A 24,106-nucleotide genomic window follows, 5' to 3' on the forward strand; every position below is an offset into this window, starting at 1 on the left:
GGAGAGCCTGCTGGAAGGAAGGTATTTGAGGCAGGGAATGAGTAACAGACTCTCAAATGCCCACCTCTTTTGCGTCATGGACAAACTCAAGTCTGCAAGGTGGCAGCATCTTATGGAGAAAGATCAGAACTGCGTAAGGATGGAGAACATGTTCTATGGAGCTCAGGGACCCCACGAATAATCTGTTTTACTAACATCCCTCCAATAATCTCTGAACACTGACACATTCTCTCATTTATACTATTAGCAAGAAGAAAACAGGGTTAGTTAGTGCTGTTTGACTGACAGGGGCCACACTCTGCAGTGAGGGTTTTGTTTTGCTCCCATCACACTGATGAGGGACAGGCCTGGGAGCCATGTGCATGGGCCACCTCTGGACTGTGGCCCAAAGCTCATTCCCTCACCTTTCTGCATGTACTACTTACACGGCAGCTCTTCTGTGTCTCACCTGCACTTACCCACTTAAGATGGAAAGGTTCCAGAGGGGAGAACTGTGCCCTCAATAAACAAATCTTTGCATTTGTACTCCACTTATTTATAAATAACTATCATATGTTCTAGTTTACTCTGTTAGACAGACTTCTATGTCACTCCCCTCCTTTAATATCTCTCCAGGGACCTATCTTGTCTCACCCTCAGGCAACGAAAGCTCAAGACCATCCCATCGTTATTCAAAGTACAATTGCTGGCATTCAGCACCGGGACTAAGCTGGTCTCTGGGCCTCTGGGCCGGTCTCCTGCAAAGCTAAGTGTAGAAAAAGTCTCTCAGAAAGCTCCAGGAGTGTCTGACCTTAGCAAGGACAGTCTGTCTGCTCCACAATAAAAGGGCCGATTCTCCTGGGACACCTCTGATCGCAACTACAAACAGCGCAGGGCTGGAAAGGTCCTCTGGTCCTGGGAAAGACCAGGCTGCTGTTGCCTTTGGTGAGTTAATGAGCTACTATACAGAGGCTCAGGAAGCTGCTTTGCAAATATGCTCTACCTGCAATTGTTCCAGGAGGTCAAGGTTCTGTTTGCGTAAGCTGCTGTTGGTTTTCTCCAATTTATCCATTCTTTGGTTGTCACTGAGAGGAGAGGAATCAATGAGTTCTTCTTGGAGCACATGGTACTCAACCTCGTAGGCTTGCAGCTGTTTGGCGATGTCCATCTCAAACACCTATTAGAGACAGAAAAATCATCAGGCTCTGAAACTAAGACAAGCTTTCACATGCATAGGTACCTGTACACACATGTGCTCATGCCAATGTGCATCTATCATCCCTACATGCTTGGCAGCATGACTGTAATACACATGAAAGATAAGGAAATTCAGCTCTGAGGAGGTCATGATTTTACAAAGAGAAGATAGCAACAAACATCTAGAAATGATTTCAAAGGATAAAATAAGTATAGGTTTCAATACCTTTCTCTAAAAGGCCAAAAAAAAAGTCTTAAAAGACTTTCAAGGGGCTAGGGGACAGCTCAGCAGTTAAAAGCATTGGCTGCTCTTCTAGAGGATCTGAACCTGACTTTCAGCATCCACATGGCGGCTCTCAGCCATAAGTTTATTCCAAGGGATCTGGCGCCTTCTTCTGGCTTCCATAGGCACCAGGCACTCAGGTGGCATGCATGCATGCATACATACATACATACATACATACATACAGGCACAGACAAAATACCTACACATACAAGTAAACAAGCAAAACAAAAACCGGATCTGAACAAGACTTTCAAAAATTTTATTCTTGAATGTTTTCTCTGCAAATTCTACTTCATAAATACACTGACTCTAGGTTAAAAGGCGGCAAAAGAATCATGTCCTGCATGCAAAGTCTCCAAGTCCAAGTTACGATCCAGCTGTGTCTTCAGAGTTGCAAGAACGACAAAGTAACAGAACTGTTGGTGAAAACATCCTCTAGACACAGATATGCAAAAATTAGCCAACCCCAATTGTCACCCTCACGCATGAGTGAACACAAAACAATGCCTGAGCTGTCTTTGCCCACAACAGCAATGGTGGTGACAGAGCCACACATGTGAAACAACTCGCAGTGTGGAAGTGACTCAAGCGGCAGCGTCTGAACTTTCTCCTGAAGAGGAAGTGACAGGGCTGCAGTGAGGTCAGAAGACAGATGTGGTGCTGCCCAGTGCAGCGCCTTCTCAGGGAGCAGGAGAGGGAACCCCACAGGCTGAAGCAGCTCAGCACAGGGCCACGCTAGTTACCTTTCTCATTGCTGTGACAAAATGCTCAACAAAAGTCACAATGCATGACAGGTTTATTTTGGCTCAGTTCAAGCATGCTGAGTCCACTGGGGTGGCAGGAGCATGGGGTGGCTGGTCACAGTGCAACCACGGTCAGGAAGCAGAGAGAGATGGGGGCTGACGCTCTGCTCCCGAGATGGTGCCGCCCACATTTAGGGTAAGGGTAAGTCTCTCCAGCTTTTAAACTAATCTGGACACTCCGTCAGGCAAGGCCTGAGGTTCGTCCTCAAGCTGACAGGGGCCCTGATGCTAAGGTTCCCAGGACAGGAAATGGCCTCTAAAAGTGGCATGTTTGGGTATTCTCCAATTCCACGTGAGCTCTGAATATCGGGGACCTCGTGCTTTCCACTACCCTGTCTGTCTCTCAGTCTCCAAGGTTTCAGGAAAGTTCCAGAATTTTGGTGCTGAAAGGAGCGCTGTCTTCTGTTTGTCAAAGCAGGAACTATTCTTTCCCCTATGTTCAGGATTTTGTCAAAAAGACACACTATCAGTTTTGTTACTGAAGCAAGAAAACTAGAACGCAGGAAGCACGGAGAGGAGGAATGCCCAGCGCGGCATCCTTCACCATTATGATTTCTCTCATCTTTACTATTAGAAGCACATTTTCTTCTAATCGTAAACAAAACTAATGTCAAATATCCTTCCCCACTCACTTTTTCCACTTAATTTTATATTTTAAGGGCTTTCTTGTGGTGCCATGTTCCCCATAACCACCAAAATAAATGGCTTTATGGTTCTTTACCAATTCAGCACAGCACAAGCTTATAAGCCCTCTCAGTAAATGCTGGACATCTTGATACTTCCAATTTTTTTTTTATTACAAATATCAACTCTAAGAAAGTTTCCTTCTATATAGGGCTCTCCTAGTGTTTTGGCCCAGTTCCTAAGGATGCATTCCAATAGTTGGGATTCTGGCACCAGAAAGGTCTGATAACTTTACTGGCACATACTGCCTCTTGCCAAACTACTTCCCATGTAGGAACAATCAAGCCACAGCATCACCAGCATGTACTGATGTGCCAGATGCTACATGCCCTCAGCACTGCAAATAGATGTTAAAAAGTTGGTTTGTTAATCTAGCAGGCAAGGTATTATATGCTATGCAGAAATTTAAGTTATGCATGAAGCTAAATAGGTCCCCAGATATGTGTCTGCTAGATGGCTCTCCCTGTACGCTTATATCCTGGGCTCACTGTTATTGAAGTCTTGGTGTCTCACTTTGCAGTTTCTGAACAAGGTATAATGAAGGCACTGACTTGTGGCTGGTAAACCATACTTTCTGGCTTTCCTAGACCCTTCCCAATCTGTTGGTCTCAGTGGCCCTTAGTGCAGGGCAGAGGAGCAGTCTGCCAGGGGATCTGAGACAAGGGGCACACTGTCTAAAGTAAACTTCAAACTGATAATAAAGCTAATTAGAAGTCAACCTGGCTTTAATGATCACATGTGGCAGTGGTAACGCATGTGTCCCCAAGGCCCCCCACCCTCTTGGGGGCTCACTGTCCTTTTGCAAACACTCATTTCCACCAATGCAGTGGCTCGAGCTAGGGCACAGGGCCACCCTGCTGCAGTAACCTCCTCTGAACACAAGGACTTTGTGAAGATTGGTTTCTGCCCCACAAGGTTGGGTACAACTGGGAACTTCTCTTAACAACACTATCCACGGCACAGCTTCCACACAGTCTTGTGGCTCTCATAACCCTGCAGATTCCTGAGTCAGCAGGCCCGGGGTGGGTCCCAAGATTCCTCTTGCAACAAGCCCTTACATGATCCGACAGTGCTGGTCTGGGACCGCAGTGCAGAGACTAAAGCAGACTGCAGGCCTGCATCTCCAGGCAGCACTTTGACATTTGCTGCTGTGAACTGAATCAAGGCTTCAGAGTCAGAGCGCTCACCCACGGTCACGTGACTGTCACTCCGGCTCCCACAACACTTTTCAGTACTGATCGTTCCCAGAGGGTCCTCTTTCTGGGTCAGCAGATGCTTATAGCCTTTTGCATCTGATAACAGTGGCAAGCACAAGGCCACACCGAGGAAGGTGAGTGGCTCCAGAGACCCCAGCTCTTCCGTCCTGGACAGTCAACCTTGGAGATGCCTCTGATGCTGCTCCCAGCATGAGCCAACTAAGGCAGGGCTCATTCAGGAGCCCGGCTGGGACCAAGCTGCTCAAGTAGTCTACAAAGGGCATCTACTGAAATGGGGTTACAGCCCCAGAGAGGACTGCCCGCCCACCACAGCCTGTCCAGACACGGGGCTACATGCTGCTAGAGTCAATAACTGTCCCATCATTTCCACTGTGAGGACTTCCCAGGTTTGAAGCTCGGAGTTCCTCCGGCCACTGAGTAATCATGCACACCTCAGACTAGCTCTCTAGTCTGTTCAGACTTAGGTACCTCTGGAGGGAAGGGGCAGCAAGCCTGAGTTCTCAGAGGTCAGGCTCTGAACCACGAGCGAGAAGGAGGGCAGAAAGCTGCCGGCACTTGACCCGGTTTCTATCAAGACTGTTTCTGGAATGAAAGCCTGGGTTCCCAATGTCAATTTCACCCAGCCCACGCCCTCATTACCTCACCACACACTGAACACATCTGGCACTAGAACTAATTACTCTGTTCTCTTTCTCGTCTGCCTCTGGCTTGTGGCTCAGCCAACTACAGCCCGCCTTTCTAATGTTCTGTGTAACATGGCTACTTCACCCCTTTACCCGCTGCAAAGGCAGAGCTGTGGAACTGTAGCAGAGGCTTCTGAAACACCACCACACAAAATGCTGGCCATCCAGAAACATCTCATTCTTCTAGGCCCAGATGAACCAAACTCTGTCAACTCCAACACTCAATACCCAGAACCCCATGGTCTCTCCCACTTAGGCCCTGCTATTGCATATGGGGTGCTGGGCCTGCCTAATCTCACTGAAAATGGAAACTGGAATGTCATGGCCTAGATCTGCTAAGGAGTCTGGGGAGTACTGCCTGTCAAGTTCAGAGCAGCTGCACGAGCCAGCTCAGGTGCACAGATACAGATGAGTGTCTTCTGGTGCCGAGGCAGCCTAAGCTTTTGGTATTGAAGGGTACCTGATGCATACCAGAGTATGCAGTGCTCCCAGTAAGTACAGCGCTTCACAGAAAAGGGAGGAACAAACAAACAGCCATTATTTTCCCCCTCTCTCTGAGGCTGTATACTCAGGGGGTAGATCAATGACCTGCCCTGGAACTGGGACAAGAAGTCAGTACTTGTGGGACACAGACTCAATCTAGGTAGCTAAGACTCTGGGTTCACCTCAGAGGCTGTGAGCCACTGTGTATATTCAACAAAGACTAAGAAGAGAGTAAATTATTGCAAACATCAGAAATAAAGAGCACCAAGAGTTTATCCTGTGTTTTGCAAATATAATCCTGAGGTATGTGGTGTGGGCAGCTGCTGAAGCCCTCTGAGGTGAGGTGCACCCGAAACCTCACCTCTCCCCTCTGCTGCAGTGAGTGTAGGCCGGCTAATAACCACTTTCTGTCCTCAGGAATGTGGTCATGCCTGCAAGAACTCATGTGGATATATAGATTCCTTAGGACCTGGCAGAAAGGACGGACTCAGCAAGCAAAAGAGGTCTACACCGAGCTAGTGTGCCAGGCAGGTAAGACCTGGAGCCAACCAGTTAGCTAAAGATAAGTACAGAGTGGACAAGAACTCCTCACCATGGGCACGTGCAGTGTGCAGAGATGCAAGGTCATGTGCAACAGGAAGTCCCGCCCAGTGCCAGATTTGCACCTTTTTTCAGTACTTAACCCCTAAGGCAGAAGACGGCTGAACAGCACAGGCTGCAACTAGTTACAATTCACTGGACCGGCCTGAGCTATCGGGTGAATGATCAGAAATCCTTACATAAGCATTTACTTTCTAAAAAAAGTTTTATCTCACCATCTGTGTTTAAATGACTTATCTAGATTTGTATCTAAGCTTAGGAGAGCAGACTGCTGACTCTGCAGTGTGCCCCAAAGACGACACCCCTTCCAGTACACTGTGTGATGGTTTATTTTGCCGGTTGATGTGTCTGGATTGAGGGATGCCCGGCGACAAGTAGAGCGTGGCTGGGTGTGTCCGTGCAGGTGTTTCTGGAGATGACGGGTGTGTCAGCACAGCTCAGAGAGGAACACTTGTCCTAAATGTGAGCAGTACTCCAAGAGGCTGGGGATGGGGGTGGGGCAGTCACACAAGAGCAAAAGGCGGAAAACCCTTTAATCCTAGCAGCTCTCTGTGCTGATGCCAGCCTACAGAAGTGAATTCAAAGGCAGCCAGGGCTACAAAGTGAGATCCTATCATGGGGGAGGTGGGCAGGGAAGGGGGAGCAGCCTGCAAGCAAGCGGAGTTCTGCTGCTCCTGGGCAAGCGCGGTTACCGCTGCTGCCACCGCTGCTGCCAGACTCTACTCCTTCGCCCTGTAACCCACAATTCTCCAGGAGGATTCCAGACCTGCTGCTGCAGACTAGGACCACACCGTTGGTTTCCCTGAGGCTTCTGGCTTTGAGAACCGCACAGCTAGTAGACTTTCTGGCTCAAAGGTATGCAGATGGCAATTAAATTACCTAGGTTCCAATCATGCAAGACAATTTAATAGACCACCCCCAATAATTATGGCATAGCCTATTGGTTCTGTTCCTGTAGAGAACTCAGATTAACACTCTCAGCCACACAGCCTCTGGACGCTTCTAGTAGTGACTCCCCCACTCCCACTAAGTATCTTGCTTCTCCAGCGCAGCAATCATACCGGAAAAGTCTTTGTTCCCAAACCTTTTATGTTCCGCTTTAGTTGTAATTCCCAGCTAAATCTACCTAAAACATTCACCATTTTAGAGTAATGGTTCTATTGCATATGGAAGCTAGAGATGCCAAAACCTTCCAACAGTAACAACAGATTAGACAGAGCAGATTCATGAAGTCAACCTTATACTGATTATAGAAAAGTCATTTTCTGAACATTTCAGTTAGTACCACTGAGTGGAAAAATCAAAGCATTCATTTTTACAAAATCTGGCACCTTACAAAAGTTTACATTTCTGAAGAACAAAAGACAAGAATGGAAGCCTCCTACATGTAACAAACTACCGATACTGGTCCTTCTTAGCACATCTGGCTTCCTCGTGCCTTCTGCCATTAACACAACACACACACACACAACACACACACACAGAGTCAGATATTTCTTCTTCTGTAACGTGCTTTCCACATGCCAGGCACTGGGCAAGATGCCACCCGAAACACAAAGTGGTCAGAATCAGCTCCTCTTTAGAAAGCGACACTCCAGATCTCAGTGGCATCTGGAGACCTGGGGCAGCCTGTACCTGACTGAAGACACTCTGATCTGAGTGCATCTGGAAGGCTGGATCCGCCGTACCTGATTGATGGTCTTCTCCATTTGCACTAAGCCCAAGTTGGGTAGTGTGTTCTTTATGAAGTCCACTATGGTTTCCAGGTTCTCATGCTGCAGAATCAAGGGCTTGTGGCTTCCCAAAAGACTTAAAGCCACTTTAAATATGACCTCTGATCCCTGAAGAAAGATCATATCTAAGAAGACACAGAAATGCAGAGTTAAGTCCTGTCAGCTCCTGACAAAATACCTCTCTCTTCTCTCTTCCTCACACTAACGAGTAGAAGGGGGGGGGGGGGAATTGAATCCAAGTTACAAATTTAGTTTCCTTTTTAAGAGCCTGTTATTTCAGACAGAGTTGTCAAGACACTACTGCAAATGATAACAATTAAAAACAACAGATAAATATATGGCTTAGGTTTTGTCACAGGTTCAGATAAAAAAATTTCTACTCTGAAAAAACAATTAAATTCAAAAGATCTTCAAAAGTTGAGAAAAATTTTTATTAGCTTATGATTTTTCCATAAAAAAGATTTTATTTTTTTTTTATTTTTATTTTTTTTGGTTTTTCGAGACAGGGTTTCCCTGTAGTTTCTAGAGCCTGTCCTGGAACTAGCTCTTGTAGACCAGGCTGGCCTCGAACTCAGAGATCCGCCTGCCTCTGCCTCCTGAGTGCTGGGATTAAAGGCGTGTGCCACCACCGCCCGGCCATAAAAAAGATTTTAAAGGAGTTGCCAAAACATGTTTTAAAAAGATCAGTTTTTAATTATGTATGTGTGTGTGTCTATGAGTGTGTGGAGTATGCACATCTATACACCCATGTGCATTTAAAGAAGGCAGAAAAGGGTATCAAGTATTCTCCTCTTCTCCCTACATATTCCTTTGAGGAAAGGTCTCTCCTTAAAGCAAAGGCTCATGTTTTCCTGTCTAGGCTAGCAGCCAGCCTGAGAGATTCCCCTGTCCCGGTCCCACTCAGGGTTGGATTACAAGCATGTCTAGGACACCCAACTAGTTACTCTGGGACTCACGGCTGTGTAATAAGACCTCTTCACCACTGAGCCATCTCTCCAGCCACTGCAACGGGCTTTCAATTAGTAAACCCCCTCTTGTAGATGGGGAATTGTATTTTGAAATAAAAAGATAGAATGAAAAGATGTTTAAAGCTTTTAACAGGCGTACAAAATTTCAAAAGCACATGGAACTTCATCAGAACAATGGCACCAAGAGCCATTCTTCCGTCTGAGGAATTGAAGTTGGGTGAGCCTACTCTCCAGTTCTTGTTGTGCTTTCTTATGTTCGTTGGCAAGCCACAGCAATTCCTATACTGAATTTATACAGTAGGATGAGGCAGTGGACAAAGCAACAAACTGGACCTGGAGCCAGGACAGAGGAGCATCAGTGCCTGGGCTAGAACAGAGGAAAACTGGCTACTGGGTGTCTCGGCTCGGGCACGTTTGACCTAGTGACTGGAATGAAGTGAAAAGAAAAAGGTGAAAGCAGAAGTATAAGAACAACCAGGGCAACTAACCCGTCTCTCCTTCTCTGACACTCCCCACCCCACCCTGGGCTGCCACACAGGAGAAAGGGCGAGGAAACGGCAACGGCGCAACCACGACACCAAAGCCCAGGAAGATTCCCCGAGATGCCCTCCACGTGAGGCAGAACGACAGCACGTGAGATCTGTTCATAAACTGGAACGAGGCTGGACACCGCTGGAATGGTGAGAAACTGAGTCAGGGGAGCATCTGGACAAGGCACAGGAGAGAGGGTGCTGATCTGTAAGCTTACTCAGCAGGTTAGTCCTCAAGATATCTGAAACATTGACTACGTCCCTGGCCACGTGACTGGAGTTGGTGCCAACTGGGACGGTCTGTGCTGGAAAATGAGGGCACCAAGTGCAGCCTGAGACTGCTGACCACATGGGGAGCCCTCAGCTACTGAAAACGCCACGCCTGCTCAGGGCTCAGGCTGGCCCTAGCCCATGGGATGACCTGCTTCCTCCTCAGGGTTGGTTGTTGAGGTTCAGACAATAACTTCAAGATTGGCGTGGCTTAGAGGAAGTATATCCACACCAAGGCTGGGTCACTGGAGAATCCCTGACATGCCTAGCTAGTGGGACACACACCCACATGTAAACCTCACCATGGCAGGAAATGACAAGATGGAGAATAACGCTACAGGACTTATTTTTATTAACGTGTGTGTGTGTGTGTGTGTGTGTCGCACATGTGCCAGCCAGAAGAGGGCAACAAATCCACAGGAGCCGGAGTTACAAGTGGCTGTGAGCTGCCTGATATGGGTGCTGGGAACTGAACTCAAGGCCTCTGGAAAGCAGTAAGCTCTCTTTACTGCTGAACCATCTCGCCAGCTCTTACAAGATGTATTTTAAACATAAATGTTTTGTAAAAGAACAAACAAAATGATAAAAGTTTTATGTACTCTGAAGAACTTTAAGCCTAATTTGTAAGTAACTGAAAAAAAATGTTAGCTACAACATAGCCCCTCTGTGCCAGCCCAGCTATTTCTATTCCGGTCATCTTCCCATGCTCACACATCTGCATTTGGGAATGAAAAAAGTCAACAACAGTAACTGTCCCTGGAAAGCCCCTGCAGGCAGTGACTGCTGGGTGGGTGGAGGTCCAGCCAAGCCGCAGCTGAGCTGGGGCCCAGCTGCCCACTTCCCCCATCCCTTCCTTCGCTGCATTTTCCAGCCATTCAGAAACAGGCAGGAAGTAGAGGGTGCCTTAAGTTCAGCTGACCCCTCCGCAGTGCGTAGGACTTGCTGAGAAGAGCACAAATAACGGTTTTCCCTTTGAAGACGTTCCTACAGCTCGGGCTCCGTGCCCCATCACACCTGGTGTGCCCCATCACACCTGGTGTGCCCCATCACACCTGGGACCTCTGTTTACAACCCTATGATCTGCAAGAGCAATTTCCTTGGGTGACCTCATTTGGAATCTCTCTCCTAGCCACATGACTGCTGTCCAGGACAGCCCCACCCTCCCCTTAATGGTCTCCTAGGAGGTGGCAATCCTGTGGTTATAGCCTCTACCTTCCTCACACGAATGTGACAATCATTGTTCAGGCAGATTGTGCCAAGGCACACTGTTGCCACGATGTTATACTGCAGAGCCAACCGTTCCCTGGCCATAGGACAACTTCCATTTCCTACTCTATTTTCACCCTAAGACTTCTGTGCCTTATGTCAAGCCCTCAGTTTTCTGCTCCACTTTTATCTCCTCAGCAGGGCATTCTATAGAAGGACACAGAGCTGGACCCTGCAGCTGCCTCCTCTAGCAGGAAAGCCAGCTCCTGTTTTTCTTAAAGGCAGATGTGATCAGAAGGTGAAGAGGCATTTCTTTCCTTTCTTTTTTAAAAAACAGATGTATTTTACTTTATATTGATGTGCCTGTGTGAGCAGGTGCTTGTGAGGCCAGATGAGGGTGTCAGACCCGCTGGAGCCAGAATTACAGGTGGCTGTGAGCTGCTTGAGGAGGGTGCTGGTGTAAATACCGGATCTCCAGCCTCCATCTTTGGAGGCCCCACCCCTGTGCCCATTGAATCTTGATCCCTCCCCAGGAAATGTCAAGACTACCCCCTCAGGTTATTTAAACTGCTCCCCACCAAAATAAACGTGTGGTTTTCCCCCTTTCCTCCAGTGGTCGTGTGAGCGCAGGAGTCCAGTTAAACCCGGGCATCTTTTAATTTGGTCTGATTGGGATTATTTGGGGTCAGCAGAGAGCTCGTGCTAGAAAATATTCCTAACAGCTGGGAGCTGAACTCAGGCCCTCTGCAGGAGCAGCGTGTGCTTTTCATCTTGGAGCCATCTCTTCAGAGCAAGAGCAACTGTTTCAAGGTCCGTGCTCCACTCAGACTAAAACCATATAGACCACGGGGCCCAGGACAGAGGACTACATCTCCCTCAGCATGAGCACCATGAGGTCACAGGATACACACTGGCAGCAGCTGCCCTCTCAAGCAGCATGTCCTTTTTTGGAGGTGACCTATTAATTAATATGGGAGCTATGCAGGTGCAAGCCGGGAATCTCTTTGCATTTGTTTGTTTATTTATTTAATGCATTTGTATGTGTGTGCCATGGCACTACTAATGGGAAGGCCAGAGACAACTTGCAGGAGACAGGTTTCTCCTTCCTCCACGTGGGCGCATGTCACCCATGACATCAGGTTGGGTGACAAAAACCCTTAGTTGCAGAGTCATCTCGCTGACCTTGTAAACTGGAAACCTTCTACTCATGTATCAAAGAGAGAATATCAACAAAGGCTCATTTGCTTTAAGATTTATCCAGGTTTAAAGGCTTAAATGGGAAGAGGTCCCAGGCCAGAAAGGCCTAAGAGCCTGAACGGCAGTAACTACGCAGCTTAACTACTGATCCGTACAGAGCTCAACGAGCTTGGTCCCCAAGGCGATAAACTGAAATGACCGTGAGAAAGCTGCCTTTTCAGTGGGACCGACGGCTGAGACGGACCACTGAGATGTGAGCCTGCCAGGAACTTACTAGTACAGCAGGGAGCTGTGGGACCCAGGAATTTTGCAGACATTGGCATCTTTAGGCACACTGTATATAAAACTCCAAGACTCATCACTCCTTCAGAGAAAAACATCCTGTCTGAACTGGCTTCAGCTTTTATTATTAGACTTTAAGTCACGAGAACATGTCGCACAGAGCACCAAATTATCCCGCAGCAGAAAGGCTCTCATCTCCAGGGAGGAGGCGGCTTGTTTTTCCTGCCCTTCACCAGCATAAGCAGCCTCACTTGGCTCTCCTAGGGACCAGAACTCTTTCTCTGCAGGTGGCGGCTCCAGTTTGGCCCCAAGGAGTGCCTCACTCATTCCCTGTAGCTGAGTCTGTGGTCAGTTCAGCCCCCTTGGCAGGGTTTCTCCCACAAACCCTGGAATTCAACTTCTCAGCTGTTTCCACACTACCAACAAGGAGTTCTCCCCGCCCCCTGCTCAGTTCTAGTCCTCTGAAAAGAAGTCTTTGAAATTATGAGATTATATGTGCTTAAAAGTAAAAGAGGTGACTAATGGGCGGGACCGTGTAGAGCAGGGTCTGACCTGCTCACAAGGACTCCTAGGCAACCAAGCCTGACTAGATAGTCACACAACCAACAACGACCACAGGCTGACAATACAAGCTGCTCACTGACAGGAGAATGCTGGCTGGCAGACACATGGAGGAAGCTCACCGAAGACCCTGGCGACAAAGCCGAGCGGGAACTGTGAGGCAAACACCGTGAGAAACCAGGGAGCCGCGTAGAGGCTGGGGCCGATCTCCTGCTCTTCCAGGTGGTTGTAGAGGTCTCTGTGGTAGTCATGGAGGAGCCGTGACAGCTGGTACATCTGGATCTGCAGGAACACACATCCACAGGGGCTGACAACCATGTACCTATCACATGTATGGACTCATCATCTCACAGGGTGGGAGGGGCTTTCTGCCCTGCTTGTCTTCTACTTGGCTTAGGGTATCCACTGACTTCAGTGACTAATGCATCCCCAGAGCTCTTGGGAACAGGCTCACATGAGGTCAGTGGAAGAGCCCCAGAGCGATAATGTTGGGTCAGCTTCCACTTCCTTCTTTGTCCCCTTGTGTTCCTTGGCTAAGAGACCCTAGATGCCTGCCTGTAAAAGCATCTCACAAATTCCCTTACAAATGCACATTCTTAGAAAAACTCCAATCAAGGGGAATTTGAAACATAAAGTTCCAGCTAGATAGCAGCAAACCAACATCACCTTTATTATGGTTCCAGAGAGTAAATCCACTGTCCGCGCTCAACAGCCAGTTCCCTCTGGACTCCCAGAATCACTCCAGCAAACCAATTTCTTAGGTTTATTAACAAAGAAACACAGATTCTGAGAGACTTAAAACAAGAAATGCTTAAGATGAACAAAAAGAAAAACAAAAATTTCAAGCTAAAGTTCCACTCTGGGGTCAAAGGTTACTTCTTCAGAGAATGCTGCAGCTCTGGTAGGAAGCTTACCCCATCCGTGTAGCCTGTGGCTCACACAGGACCTCAAGATGACTAGAGCCTAAAGACAAAATAACTCAGAGAAGGCCGGAATCTGACATGAGGCACTGGGGTGGATATGTACGTCCATAACTGGGAAAACTAAAATACAACTTAGGTCATAAGTTTTCTTTGGCACCCACCAAGCTTCTGAATGAAAAGCTGATTCTGCTAAAGCACGAAAAAGCCTCTAGAGTAGGTTAAGTGCCGTAAAGCTGAGCCACTCCACTCTGGTGACGGCTGCCACACATAAAAGACAGCGGAGGGGCTTGCCTTTGTGAGGTTCATGTTCATAGGGTTCACAACTCCAGCAAGAGTCGAATGGACTTTCAATAACATATACTGGTGTTTTCAAGCCCTCAGTTCTTTTTTTTTTTTTTTCTTCTTTTTTTGGTTTTTCGAGACAGGGTTTCTCTGCAGTCAAGCCCTCAGTTCTAACGGTACATTCTAAAGTCCTGATGTTACAGAATCCTCCTGGGAAATGCACAAATGAACACGTCCCCCGACAGTTAAGCAGTGCTTAGGGACACCTCCAGATCAGGGCCCAGAGCTTTCTCCGATTCTGGAAAACAAGAAGTACAGTGCCCATCAAGCCGGACACACTGCTGTGTCGGTTTCTCTCCTTCCTTCCTTTCCTTCCTCCCTGCCTGGAAGCTGGGGCTAGAACCCAGAACTTTACCACACGTTAGGAAAACACTCAACTAATGAGCTACACCCCTAGACATTTTGTTTGTTTTTGAGACAGGGCCTCACTATGTAGAGCAGACTAAACTCATCTGTTCAGACCAGGGCAGCCTACAACTTTAGATTCTCCTGCCTTGGCCTCCTAAAACTGGGGCTTACACCCCAAGACCGGCTTGGTTTTCATTCACCAAACACTAGCAGGGTTTTCTATTCCATTCCCGGCACTGCTGGAAACTAGGGCACAACTCAACACAATCTTTTCCTCTCACTAAGGAAAATCAGGACACCAGACGGTAGGAAGTAAGCGACTAAGGTGATTTATGGCAGGAAATGTGTTGTCCTGAAGGCATGGGACAAGACAGCATGAAATGGCATGTCTAGGATGAGGGAATGCAGGGTCAGTATAGGCAGGAAGAGCTTCTGTGATACAGTATATGACAGTATAGCTGACCCCTGGACGACAGGCAGTGGGGATGGAGAGAGGATCCCAGGCAGGGGATAGAGCAGATCACAGGCTTGGAGACACCAGTAACATTGCTAAGAAGGAAAGGGATAGGAGTTAAGGTCCTGGAGCCAAACAGGCCTGGATTTAAGTTCCACCTCTGCCACTGGCTAGCTGCGTGTCCTGGGCCAAGTTCATATTCCTGTCTACAAGCTGACCCAATTAATAGCATCATCCTGAGAGCCATTATGGAAAGCACACAGATCAATGCCTAACACAGAGTGAGCTATCGGCAGCCATCAGTGGAGAAGAACCTAGATCCGCCCAAGAGGAAGGATGCGCATCTCCAGCATCTCTTTATTTACATCACAGGGATGCCTGGTACCTGTAAAATAATCATGTCAGGCCGGTACTGTTTCCGCAGCCCCATGTCAAACATCAGGAACTTGAGCATCTTGAATGCCTCTTCCTCACTCATATGAAGAAGCAAAATGCCTGCCACAAAGCTGAGGCCTTGGCAGTATCCTACTTCCTGGTCCAGAAGCGAGTAGGCCTTCAGGATGTTGTAAAGGGACAGCTGACCTGCTCCGAGCTGGGCAGAGAAGTACGGGTGCGTTGGAAATGTTCGCCCTGGGAAAAGAACACAGGTCAGGTATTGCATACACGGGGCCCACGGAACCAGAGAGGCAGCATGCTGTAGGCCAAGGGTGCTAACGCCTCTGTCCTCATCACCACCTCTGCCCTGTAAATGTGGTCAGCTGGCGTAGGTCCTAATATAACAATCTGCAACAATAAACGGTAAGTTCGATAGCTCTGTTGTTGTATTTAGTTTGTTTGCTGTTGAGACTGGGTCCCAGTTTACAGTTCTGGCTGGCCTAGAACTTGTTTGCTGTGTAGACCAGGCTAGACTTTAACTCACAGAGAGTAGTCCATCCCCTCCCTCCCAGGCACTGGGATTAGAGGTGTGCACCATCATGTCCAGTGAGTGGTGGTTTAGGAAGAATAAGTTATAATTACCTTTCGTCACAAAAATTACAAATATTTGTGTTTCAATCACATTTGGATTGAAACAAGAAGAAAGTTGCTGGTCCTGACAACAGAACCCTACTTCTTAAGAGCACGGTTCTTTCTAGACATCAACCCTAGCCCGTGTCATTCATATATTGGGACAGATCTTTGCCACAAGCTTTTCCAGATCATGAGTTCTACCCACAAGTGGGTCTCACCACGGGATTCTTCTACACTTTTAAACCAGAGGCTGAGATCTCAGACAGGCCGAAGGATAGTAGGTGTTCCTTTACTCAAAACGGTGACCTTCTGAACAGGGGATAAAACAGGTCTTAAAATCATGGGGCTGGAGAGACAGTTTAGTGGTTACGAGCACTGGGTGCTGTTTCAGATGACTTAGGTTTGATTCCCAGCACCAGCACCCACACAGCGCTTCCAACCATTTGTGGCTCCAGTTCTAGGAGACCTACCCAATATCCTCTCCTCTGACCTCTATGGACACACATACACACAAATAAATACATTTTTTTTTTAAAAAAAGCAAGAAAAATCATGACTATTTCCACAAAGTTGATATCAAAATAAAAAAGACATGGGCCAGTGAGAGGGCTCAGTGGGGCTTGTCGTCAAGCTGACAGCTGGACTGTGATCTCCAGGGACACACATGGTAGAAGAAGAAAACTCACTTACAAGTTGTCCTCCAATCAACATGTGTGCTATGTCACAAGTGTGTGCTCAAATAAGTAAAGCTGTCACAAATAAGTTTAAAATATAAAATAAGTTTTAAAAAGAACTTTTTTGCCTTATTTCAGTCAGGAGTCTTTTACTGCTGATACCTGTGAAATTCTCTTGTGACATCCTGGTGATAGATGGAGAAGAGGATTTCTAAGGAACAGTGACTAGAAAGCACCACATTAAAAAGTTACAGAGGGGCACAGGACCAGGGTGGACACAGACGAGATCCATGGCCTGGCAGGTCACCTGCCACAGCAACTGCTAGACAGAGTTACTGAGCAGCAGCATCGGGGCAGGAAGACAGAGCCACAGGTTTGTCCTCAGTTTTTCTAGAAAGCATCTACTTCATCTTGATGAAACTTGGCTGAACCCGGGTTTCCAGAAGACAGCCACAGGCTCCTGCTTTTCAATCCCTGTTCCCTTCCTGTCTCTGCTAACTCTTCCTCCAACACATTCCCCAAATATTCTGTGCAGTCACCCTACTGTTCAGGAGAAGTAAGCAGTGCACACAAAACAACACTCCCCTGCATCAGTCTGGATGCGCACACTTATTTCCTACTCCCAGATACGCCCTTTAGGCTGGGTGAGGCCTGTGAGGGAGATTCCCAGGGTCTCCAAGACCTTGTTCCACTGTGGAACCCACTGAAGGTGTGCGCATGAGCAGAACAGGCAATTACTTTTGTTAAGCTCTGAGTGATGGCCGCATACAGCTATGCTGCAAGCTATAATGAGAATTTAACACTGCCCAGTGCCATATTAAAGTTACAGGTAGGGCCAACAAGATGGCTCAACGGGTAAAGGCACCTAGGTCACCCATGCATGGGTGGAGAGAGTTGACATGACAAAACTGTCCTCAGATCTCCACACATGTATCATGACACACGTAGTCACACATATACATCATATACAAACACAATACTTTTCTAAGCACAGATAGAATTATTTTTGAATAAGCTGTTTTGTTTAATTAAACATATACAATATTATCATCTCAATATGTAACCAATATGAAAACATCAAGGCATTTTTCCTTCTCTTTTCATATGGCACTGAATTCCAGTGGTTCTTGTGAATGACGACAGCACACCTTAATTTGGGCTCATCACATTTAAAGAACTCCACAGTCACTTTCACCTTCTGTACTGAATAGGCCAAGAGTATCGCTTTCCTTGGATTATCAGAAGCAGGCAGCATACGCCCTTCTCACTCCGCTCCCTCACTGGTTTGCAGGCAGACTGGAGCACACCCCGAGACAGGCCAGCCAGCATGAATACCCCTCTTCCCTATTTAAAAAGATGTTTATTTATTTACTTACTTATTGGGTAAGTCAAAGGTATGTACATCTTACATGTGACAGCCAGAGGACAAGTTGGAGAAGTCAGTTCTCTCTTCCAACCTTGTGGGTTCTGGTACCAAACCTGGTTTGTCAGGCTTGGAGGCAAGCCGAGCCACCTCACCACCCCACTATCTGCCATTCTTTTAGCCCTGTGCTTCTCGCTTTCAGCCAGAGGATCCTGGGAGTCTGTGAAGCCTGTTTAGAGTTTGTGAGGGCCACCTTTCTGTTTTCAACTTCAGATCCATATAAAGTCGGCCTTTCCTTTGCTTTCTTCAAAAAATATAACCAGAGCAGACTAAACGAAGGTAACATGATAATCCTGTTGGTCCTATTAAGTAAGCTATGAAAGTTGTTTTAAAACTATAACACAATGTCATAAACCATCACTGATTTTCTTTCGGAAGACAGTTGTTTTTCACTGTATAGTGAGCTTGTTATTTTAAAACAAAAACAAGTTTTTTTTAACTGTGTCAGTTTTAATTTCTAATGCAGTAAATATTAACACTTTTTCCATATAAGCCAAAGCTCGTTGGGCTACTCAATTTGAAAGAGAAAGGGATCCTGACCTCCCAAGTTAGGAAACACTTGTCCCAGGCGAACACAGCTTATCTGCCGTCCTGGCTGCAAATCCAGAAAAGGGAAAGGCAGGGCACTGCGAAGAGAATGGACCATCCGGGTTAAAAAATGCTTCCTGGGCAAGCCACTCCTGTGAAGCCAGTGCTAGTGTGGCAGCCCCAGGGAGGAGAGGAGACACACTGCATACCTCATCAGGCCTTCCGTCAGTCACCTCGCGGACACAGCCCCCGGACCTTGTGGGATGTATACCCAGGGGCACGGGTGGTCCGATGGGCCTCACTGCTCACTCAAAGCTGCTGACCACAGGTAAACCAGCAGCGGCTGTGCGCTGTGTGGCACACTTTGGGAATAATAGAATGAAAGTCCAGGGCCAAGTCTCAACGAGCCTGGCACAATAACCCGCAGGCATACCACTGGCTCTAGAAGATCCTGCCAGAGGAGAGTAAGAAACTGAGGTGTCCTTGCACAAACCCATCGGAATAAGACCTCCTTCTTTAGTAAACTATACGTTATAATTTACCATGAGACTTGGTAGAAAACTGCGGGCCCCTTCAATTTCTGCTAAAGGAGAAGCAGCCTACCTTCATAGACCAAAAAAAAAAAAAAAAAAAAAAAAAAAAAAAGTAGTTGGAAACTGTGAGATGGGCACAAAGAAACTCCTGGACTAGGGAGATGACTCGGTGGGTAATAGCACTTGCTGCATGAATACAGAAAACAGAGCTCAAACCCCCAGAATCCACCTAAGTAGCAAATGTGGTCACAAGCATGCCTGTAATTCCAGCACTGCGGGTGGATGGAGTCAGGAGGGCTTGCTGGACACCAGAGAGACCCTGTGTCAAAGGCACAGGTGGAAAGTGATAGAGCAGGACATCAGATTTGGGCCCTGTGTGCCCTCCCACTCCAATGAGCTTCCTACAGGGCACGGCACATCTAGGTGCTCAAGAAGACCCTTTGCAAGTGCAGCAGCCGGCACGTGTGCTCTGTCCTAAGTGCCTAAGTGTCCAGAGGCACTGGAGTTAGCATGATTCCTGGGACTAGCTCGCGGGGCTCTGCATGTGAGCACCTGTGCCAACCCACTACCTACCAGATATGGTGGGAGTCTTGGCACTGAAAACTAAACCCCAGAGGTCTTTTGAGGCATTGGGAGGAGATGGCCACTGAGAAGTTTCTGGAGACCATCGGCTGACTGGAAGGGTGCGGGAAAGGAAGAAAATCGTACTCCGCTTTACTTATTTATCATTCACACTGTTTCCTCGCCGTGTGGTGACAGGCTGGCTCAGTGCTTGCCGCCACCACCGCCGCTGCTGCGATAGCATAATCTGACACAGCAGCTTGAGAGAGGATTTATCTGAGTTCGCAGCTGAGGGAAGTCAAGGCGGCAGGCACTGGGAGCAGCTGGCCACATTACATCCGACGTCAGAAAAGAGCAGTGAGTGCATCCGTGCTAGTGTTGAGCTGTCTTCTGCTCTCCACACAGTCCAGAATGCCCTGCCCAGGGAATGCCCTCCCTCACAACTTAGACAGACAGATCTTCCCACATCGCTTAGTCATAATCAAGATAACCACCCTGCCCAGAGGCTAGTCTCCCAGGTGACTTCAGATTCTGCGGGGTTGAGAGCTGACACTAACAGTCACCCAGGGCATATTTAGAATGACCAAACAAAGTGAGTTCATGCTGAGATCTCGATAATGTCATTAGCACACACTCTTCCGAATAATTCGTGACGTTGTTGGAGCAGGAATTTATTACCCTCTAGAACTGTGATGTTTAACTGATTTCCACAGAACAGAGTCCAGTCTCAGGCTGGACACACAGGCTAGTGTGGCTGCAGAACAAATTCTAGGCATATTTCCGTCTTTTGCCATCAAGGTTTTTCACCTGTTTTACTGTACCCCTCAGTTAGCAATAAAGACCTGCTCATCTTTGATGAATTAAAAAAAAAAAAGCAGCGAAAATTCTGCCTCAGGTTTGAGGCCTCCGGTTAAAACACATTAAGCGGAAAGAAAGCCCATGACAGTACCTAGCCTGACCCTGTGCCCGAGTGGCTCTGATGGATGTGCTCTGCCTCCCCTCCCCCACCCCCGCCAGCACAGGCAACCCTGCCACGCCTGGGTTTCACAGAGGAAGCGTCTCTAAGAATCCCGCCAACGTTTCTGAGATCAGAAATGGTGGCACACCTGCAACTGAGGCAATGGGGATGTAGGCAGGGGGACTTGGGGTTTGGATCACACAGTGAGATCCCGACTCAGGAAAAGAAGAGCAAAGAACTGGAACCCACCGAGAGACTCATGGGACCCTCACGGAGTCATTTCATATACGGTAACAAGACTGCAAGGACTTGATACAGAGAAGGGAGGGGCAGTTCCAACTCCTGCTCTGACTCAATGGTGTTTCTGTGTCTCTGGACTGGGTTGTGTTCTTTCTACCAAGCCCCTGTCCCCCATCTCACCCCCATCACAGGAGAGGCTGCGCAGAGTCACTGGCAGAGACAGATAATTGCTGATGTGCAGGATGGGTACCAGGGAAAACGTTTGGAACCCCCATCAGCAGCCAGAAGTGAACAGAAGCCCCAGACACAAAGGCAGGGTCTTGGTATTCCATGTTATCCACCCAGGATGGAGAGTCACAGAGCTGAGGAGAAAGGCTATTGTCATCAGGAGGTCAGGCCAGAAGATGGAGCTGGAGCCAGGGTGACACCTGCTAAGCCTGGCAGCTTTCTCCGGGCTGGCTGTGGTCTGTGCTGAAGGAAAGGCCAGGCGACACATAAAGAAGCAGTAAGCAGAGCTAGGAAGTCAGGCCATGAGGCACAAAGACGAAGGACTCTGCACAGAGCCTGTCAAAGTGCTGCCCCAGCTCTTGCTTCCACAGTAAACTAACTGCACAGTCTGAAGCAGGCCATGCAGAGGTGAAGTCAGGCCACATCTGAAATCACACTTTATAAACTAGAGAACACGACTAAACTGTAAGGTTGACTATTTTTACTCCTTGAAGGAACAAATCTTGCAAAAAGCTGTTTAAGCAAAAGGCCCGGTTTCATAAAATAAAGCAAGAGACAGGAAAACAAACCCATGAAAAGCCAAATACTTCCCATCAATGATGCTTTTTCTTCTGGCCAGTATAGGAAAGCCACTTTGATGTCACTCTATAGCACACACCTTCCCTGGGCCCAGAGACTGCCACTGTGCATACAAAGTACACAGCATGGGCTCAACAAGAGCCAGTGGGGTGAGGTGAGCTCTGGCGTGTCCTGCTGGTTGGGACAGTGGCCAGAGCTGGAGGCCTTCTGGGCCAAGCCTACTTGATGTCAACTCACAGCAGAGCTAGAGCCCCGAAGAAGGGCACCCGCTCCAATTTTGGGTCTGGGCCAGCAACCAGGATTTCTGGTTCACACAGGGACAAGAGCTAATGCTGGCAGAATCCCTGGATCACTAGGAGCCTGGTGGAGGTAACTTGGGACACGGATTACTGCAAATAGAGGTTCTTTAGACCCTTGGGAGGAGGTCTGGAGGTCATCCAAAGTGGAGACCAGGCAAGCACTGGGCCCGAGGTCAGGAAAGAGAAGGGTCACCACTGTGGGGGCTGGGTGTAGCTGGCCTTGGGAGCAGAAGGGAGAGGGTGGGGCCCGAGCAGGGGCAGGGAGGATGTGAATCAGGCTGTTTTCTAGGGGAGAGGCCACTGAGCTTGGGTTCAGACAAACACTACTTCCTAGGGCGAGGCCTGGCTGGTGGGGTGGGGGTGGGGGCGGGGGCGTGTGGCCAAGCTGGACTTCATGCTCTTTCTGCAGAAAAGTGGTGCCATTCAAGCAGTCTGAGGCAGAGGGCTGACCATGCTCAGGAAGAGTGAGGGCCACGCAGACAGGAAGTCAATGGAACAAAATGCAGAACAGGGAGGGAAGTCTCGCCCCCATTTCCTCTCCTCCCCCCAAGCTATGAAGGAGGGGGAAGGCAGGAGAGAGGTGATCTGCATACTCCCTGTCACACTCCTATCCCACTTCAGCTCATGTCACATGATGGGGACACGATGTCACTGTTTCTGTTACTTACCTGCCAACGTACAGCCACCGTACCAGATGGGCTTTGACTGGAGGCCTGTTATGCCTGTCAGCATCACCCTTTACCTGCCTAGCATCTTCTTGGCAACATGGAGCCTACTGGGCTTGGCAGTCTTAGGGATGGCAGAATGATAGGGAGCAGGTCCAGTACCATGCTCTGACGACCATGTGACTTGATTGCTCAATGTCAGTTTCCTCATTTCTGAGGACAGAGGGTCAGGTTCCCAGAGAGGAGGAGGGAGGTGTGTGAGTGTGCCTCCCAACTGACGTGGTAGAAAGATACAAGTACCTACTATGTGTGGGGCACTGTCCTTGGGGTTGAGAGTGTACTGTAATACAGCCCACGTGCAGCCATGGACCGTTGTGTCCTACCGAGCAGAACCAGGGGTCAGGAGGGAACAAAGTTGTCATGTCACACTGCTTATTGGAATAATATTTTATCCAGGTTATAGGACCTCTCTGTGTACTTATCTGTGTGTAATGTGAACGATGACATTTAAAGCCAGTACTACAGAGTAGCCTGAAGATTGTATGGAAGTATAAAGTGTATGGCTTGAAACTGACTCCTGCTGACTCAGCCCACCTTCTCCACTGTGGCTGCAGCAAGGGAAGTACCATAGAACGGGGCCACTGCAGTGCCCTGAGCAAAGACAGGGACCTGGGGGTAGAGGGGCACAGACGGCCTCGGCACCCAGAACTGCACTCTGGAAGCAGGACCACATGCTCCACCAGCAGTAAACGAGCTGCAGCCATGGAGCCAGCACCCCGCAGCAGAGACAGGCCTTGTGAGAGGGCAGAGAGGGCACCCAGCCACCTCTACCCATTTAGCCACCAGTAGTCAGAGCGTCTCTTGTTCAACGTAATTCCATTCTAAGTCAGTGAGGTCTTCCCCATGGCAACTGCAAAGACATCCAGCACACTGCTTCCTTCTTGTGTTTTAAAAGCTATTCCAGAAACAAGGCACTGTCCACTTTCCAAGATGAAAATGCAAACACACAGCTTTCTACAGCTTTTCTGATGAGTTCTGTTTACACACCACAGTTTAGGGGATGCTCCTAAAACAAAACCAAGCCAGTGCATTTCTCTGAAACTAAACCAAACTAGTGTGTTTCTCCTGTAACTAAACCAAGCCAGTGTGTTTCTCCTGTAACTAAACCAAGCCAGTGTGTTTCCCAGGATGCTTCTTCAGAGGGCCGCAAACCATCGCTGGAAATACGAATTACTGAACTAAAGCAGAATTATGTCTCTACATCCTTAATGACCACTTACCCTTCTCCATGCCCCAGAACATGCCAAGCAGAACAAGCCAGCCACCATGCAGAAAGGGAGATACTTATGCCCTCTCAGAGGATGTCTGTGACCACTGCAGGGTTTTGAAATGAAGTCTCAGCACTCAATTACAGATCACTAAACGACCTGACCACCTCTCCAGATTTCTCAAGTGTGGAACATCCCCTCTTGTCTCCAGGGGGAGGTCAGACTCACCGAGGTCGATGAGAATGGCGTGCTGCTGGGAGGTCAGTTTCTTCAGGAGTTCTTTGTAGGGCACATCCTTTGGTTGCTGTTTACTGGGAAGTGGATGTCTAAGGAGAAACTGCTCGGCTAGGAATTTCCAGATCTCACCCCGGTGATGGCGTGGCACACCTTTAGCAG

At 48.2% G+C, this 24,106-nt stretch overlaps 1 protein-coding gene across 1 annotated transcript in view; it reads right to left on the reverse strand.

Moving 5' to 3' along the window:
- The window catches only part of Tbc1d1 (TBC1 domain family member 1), a 192,832-nt gene that overhangs the window by 5,326 nt on the left and 163,400 nt on the right, over positions 1-24,106 (reverse strand). Inside the window, 5 exon segments of the mRNA XM_038344424.2 lie at positions 983-1,156; positions 7,621-7,790; positions 12,802-12,961; positions 15,132-15,376; positions 23,939-24,097. Of these exon segments, the coding sequence (XP_038200352.1) occupies positions 983-1,156; positions 7,621-7,790; positions 12,802-12,961; positions 15,132-15,376; positions 23,939-24,097 (908 nt within the window).

The sequence above is a fragment of the Arvicola amphibius genome, chromosome 1, assembly GCF_903992535.2.
Source record: "Arvicola amphibius chromosome 1, mArvAmp1.2, whole genome shotgun sequence".
NCBI classification, from domain to species: domain Eukaryota; kingdom Metazoa; phylum Chordata; class Mammalia; order Rodentia; family Cricetidae; genus Arvicola; species Arvicola amphibius.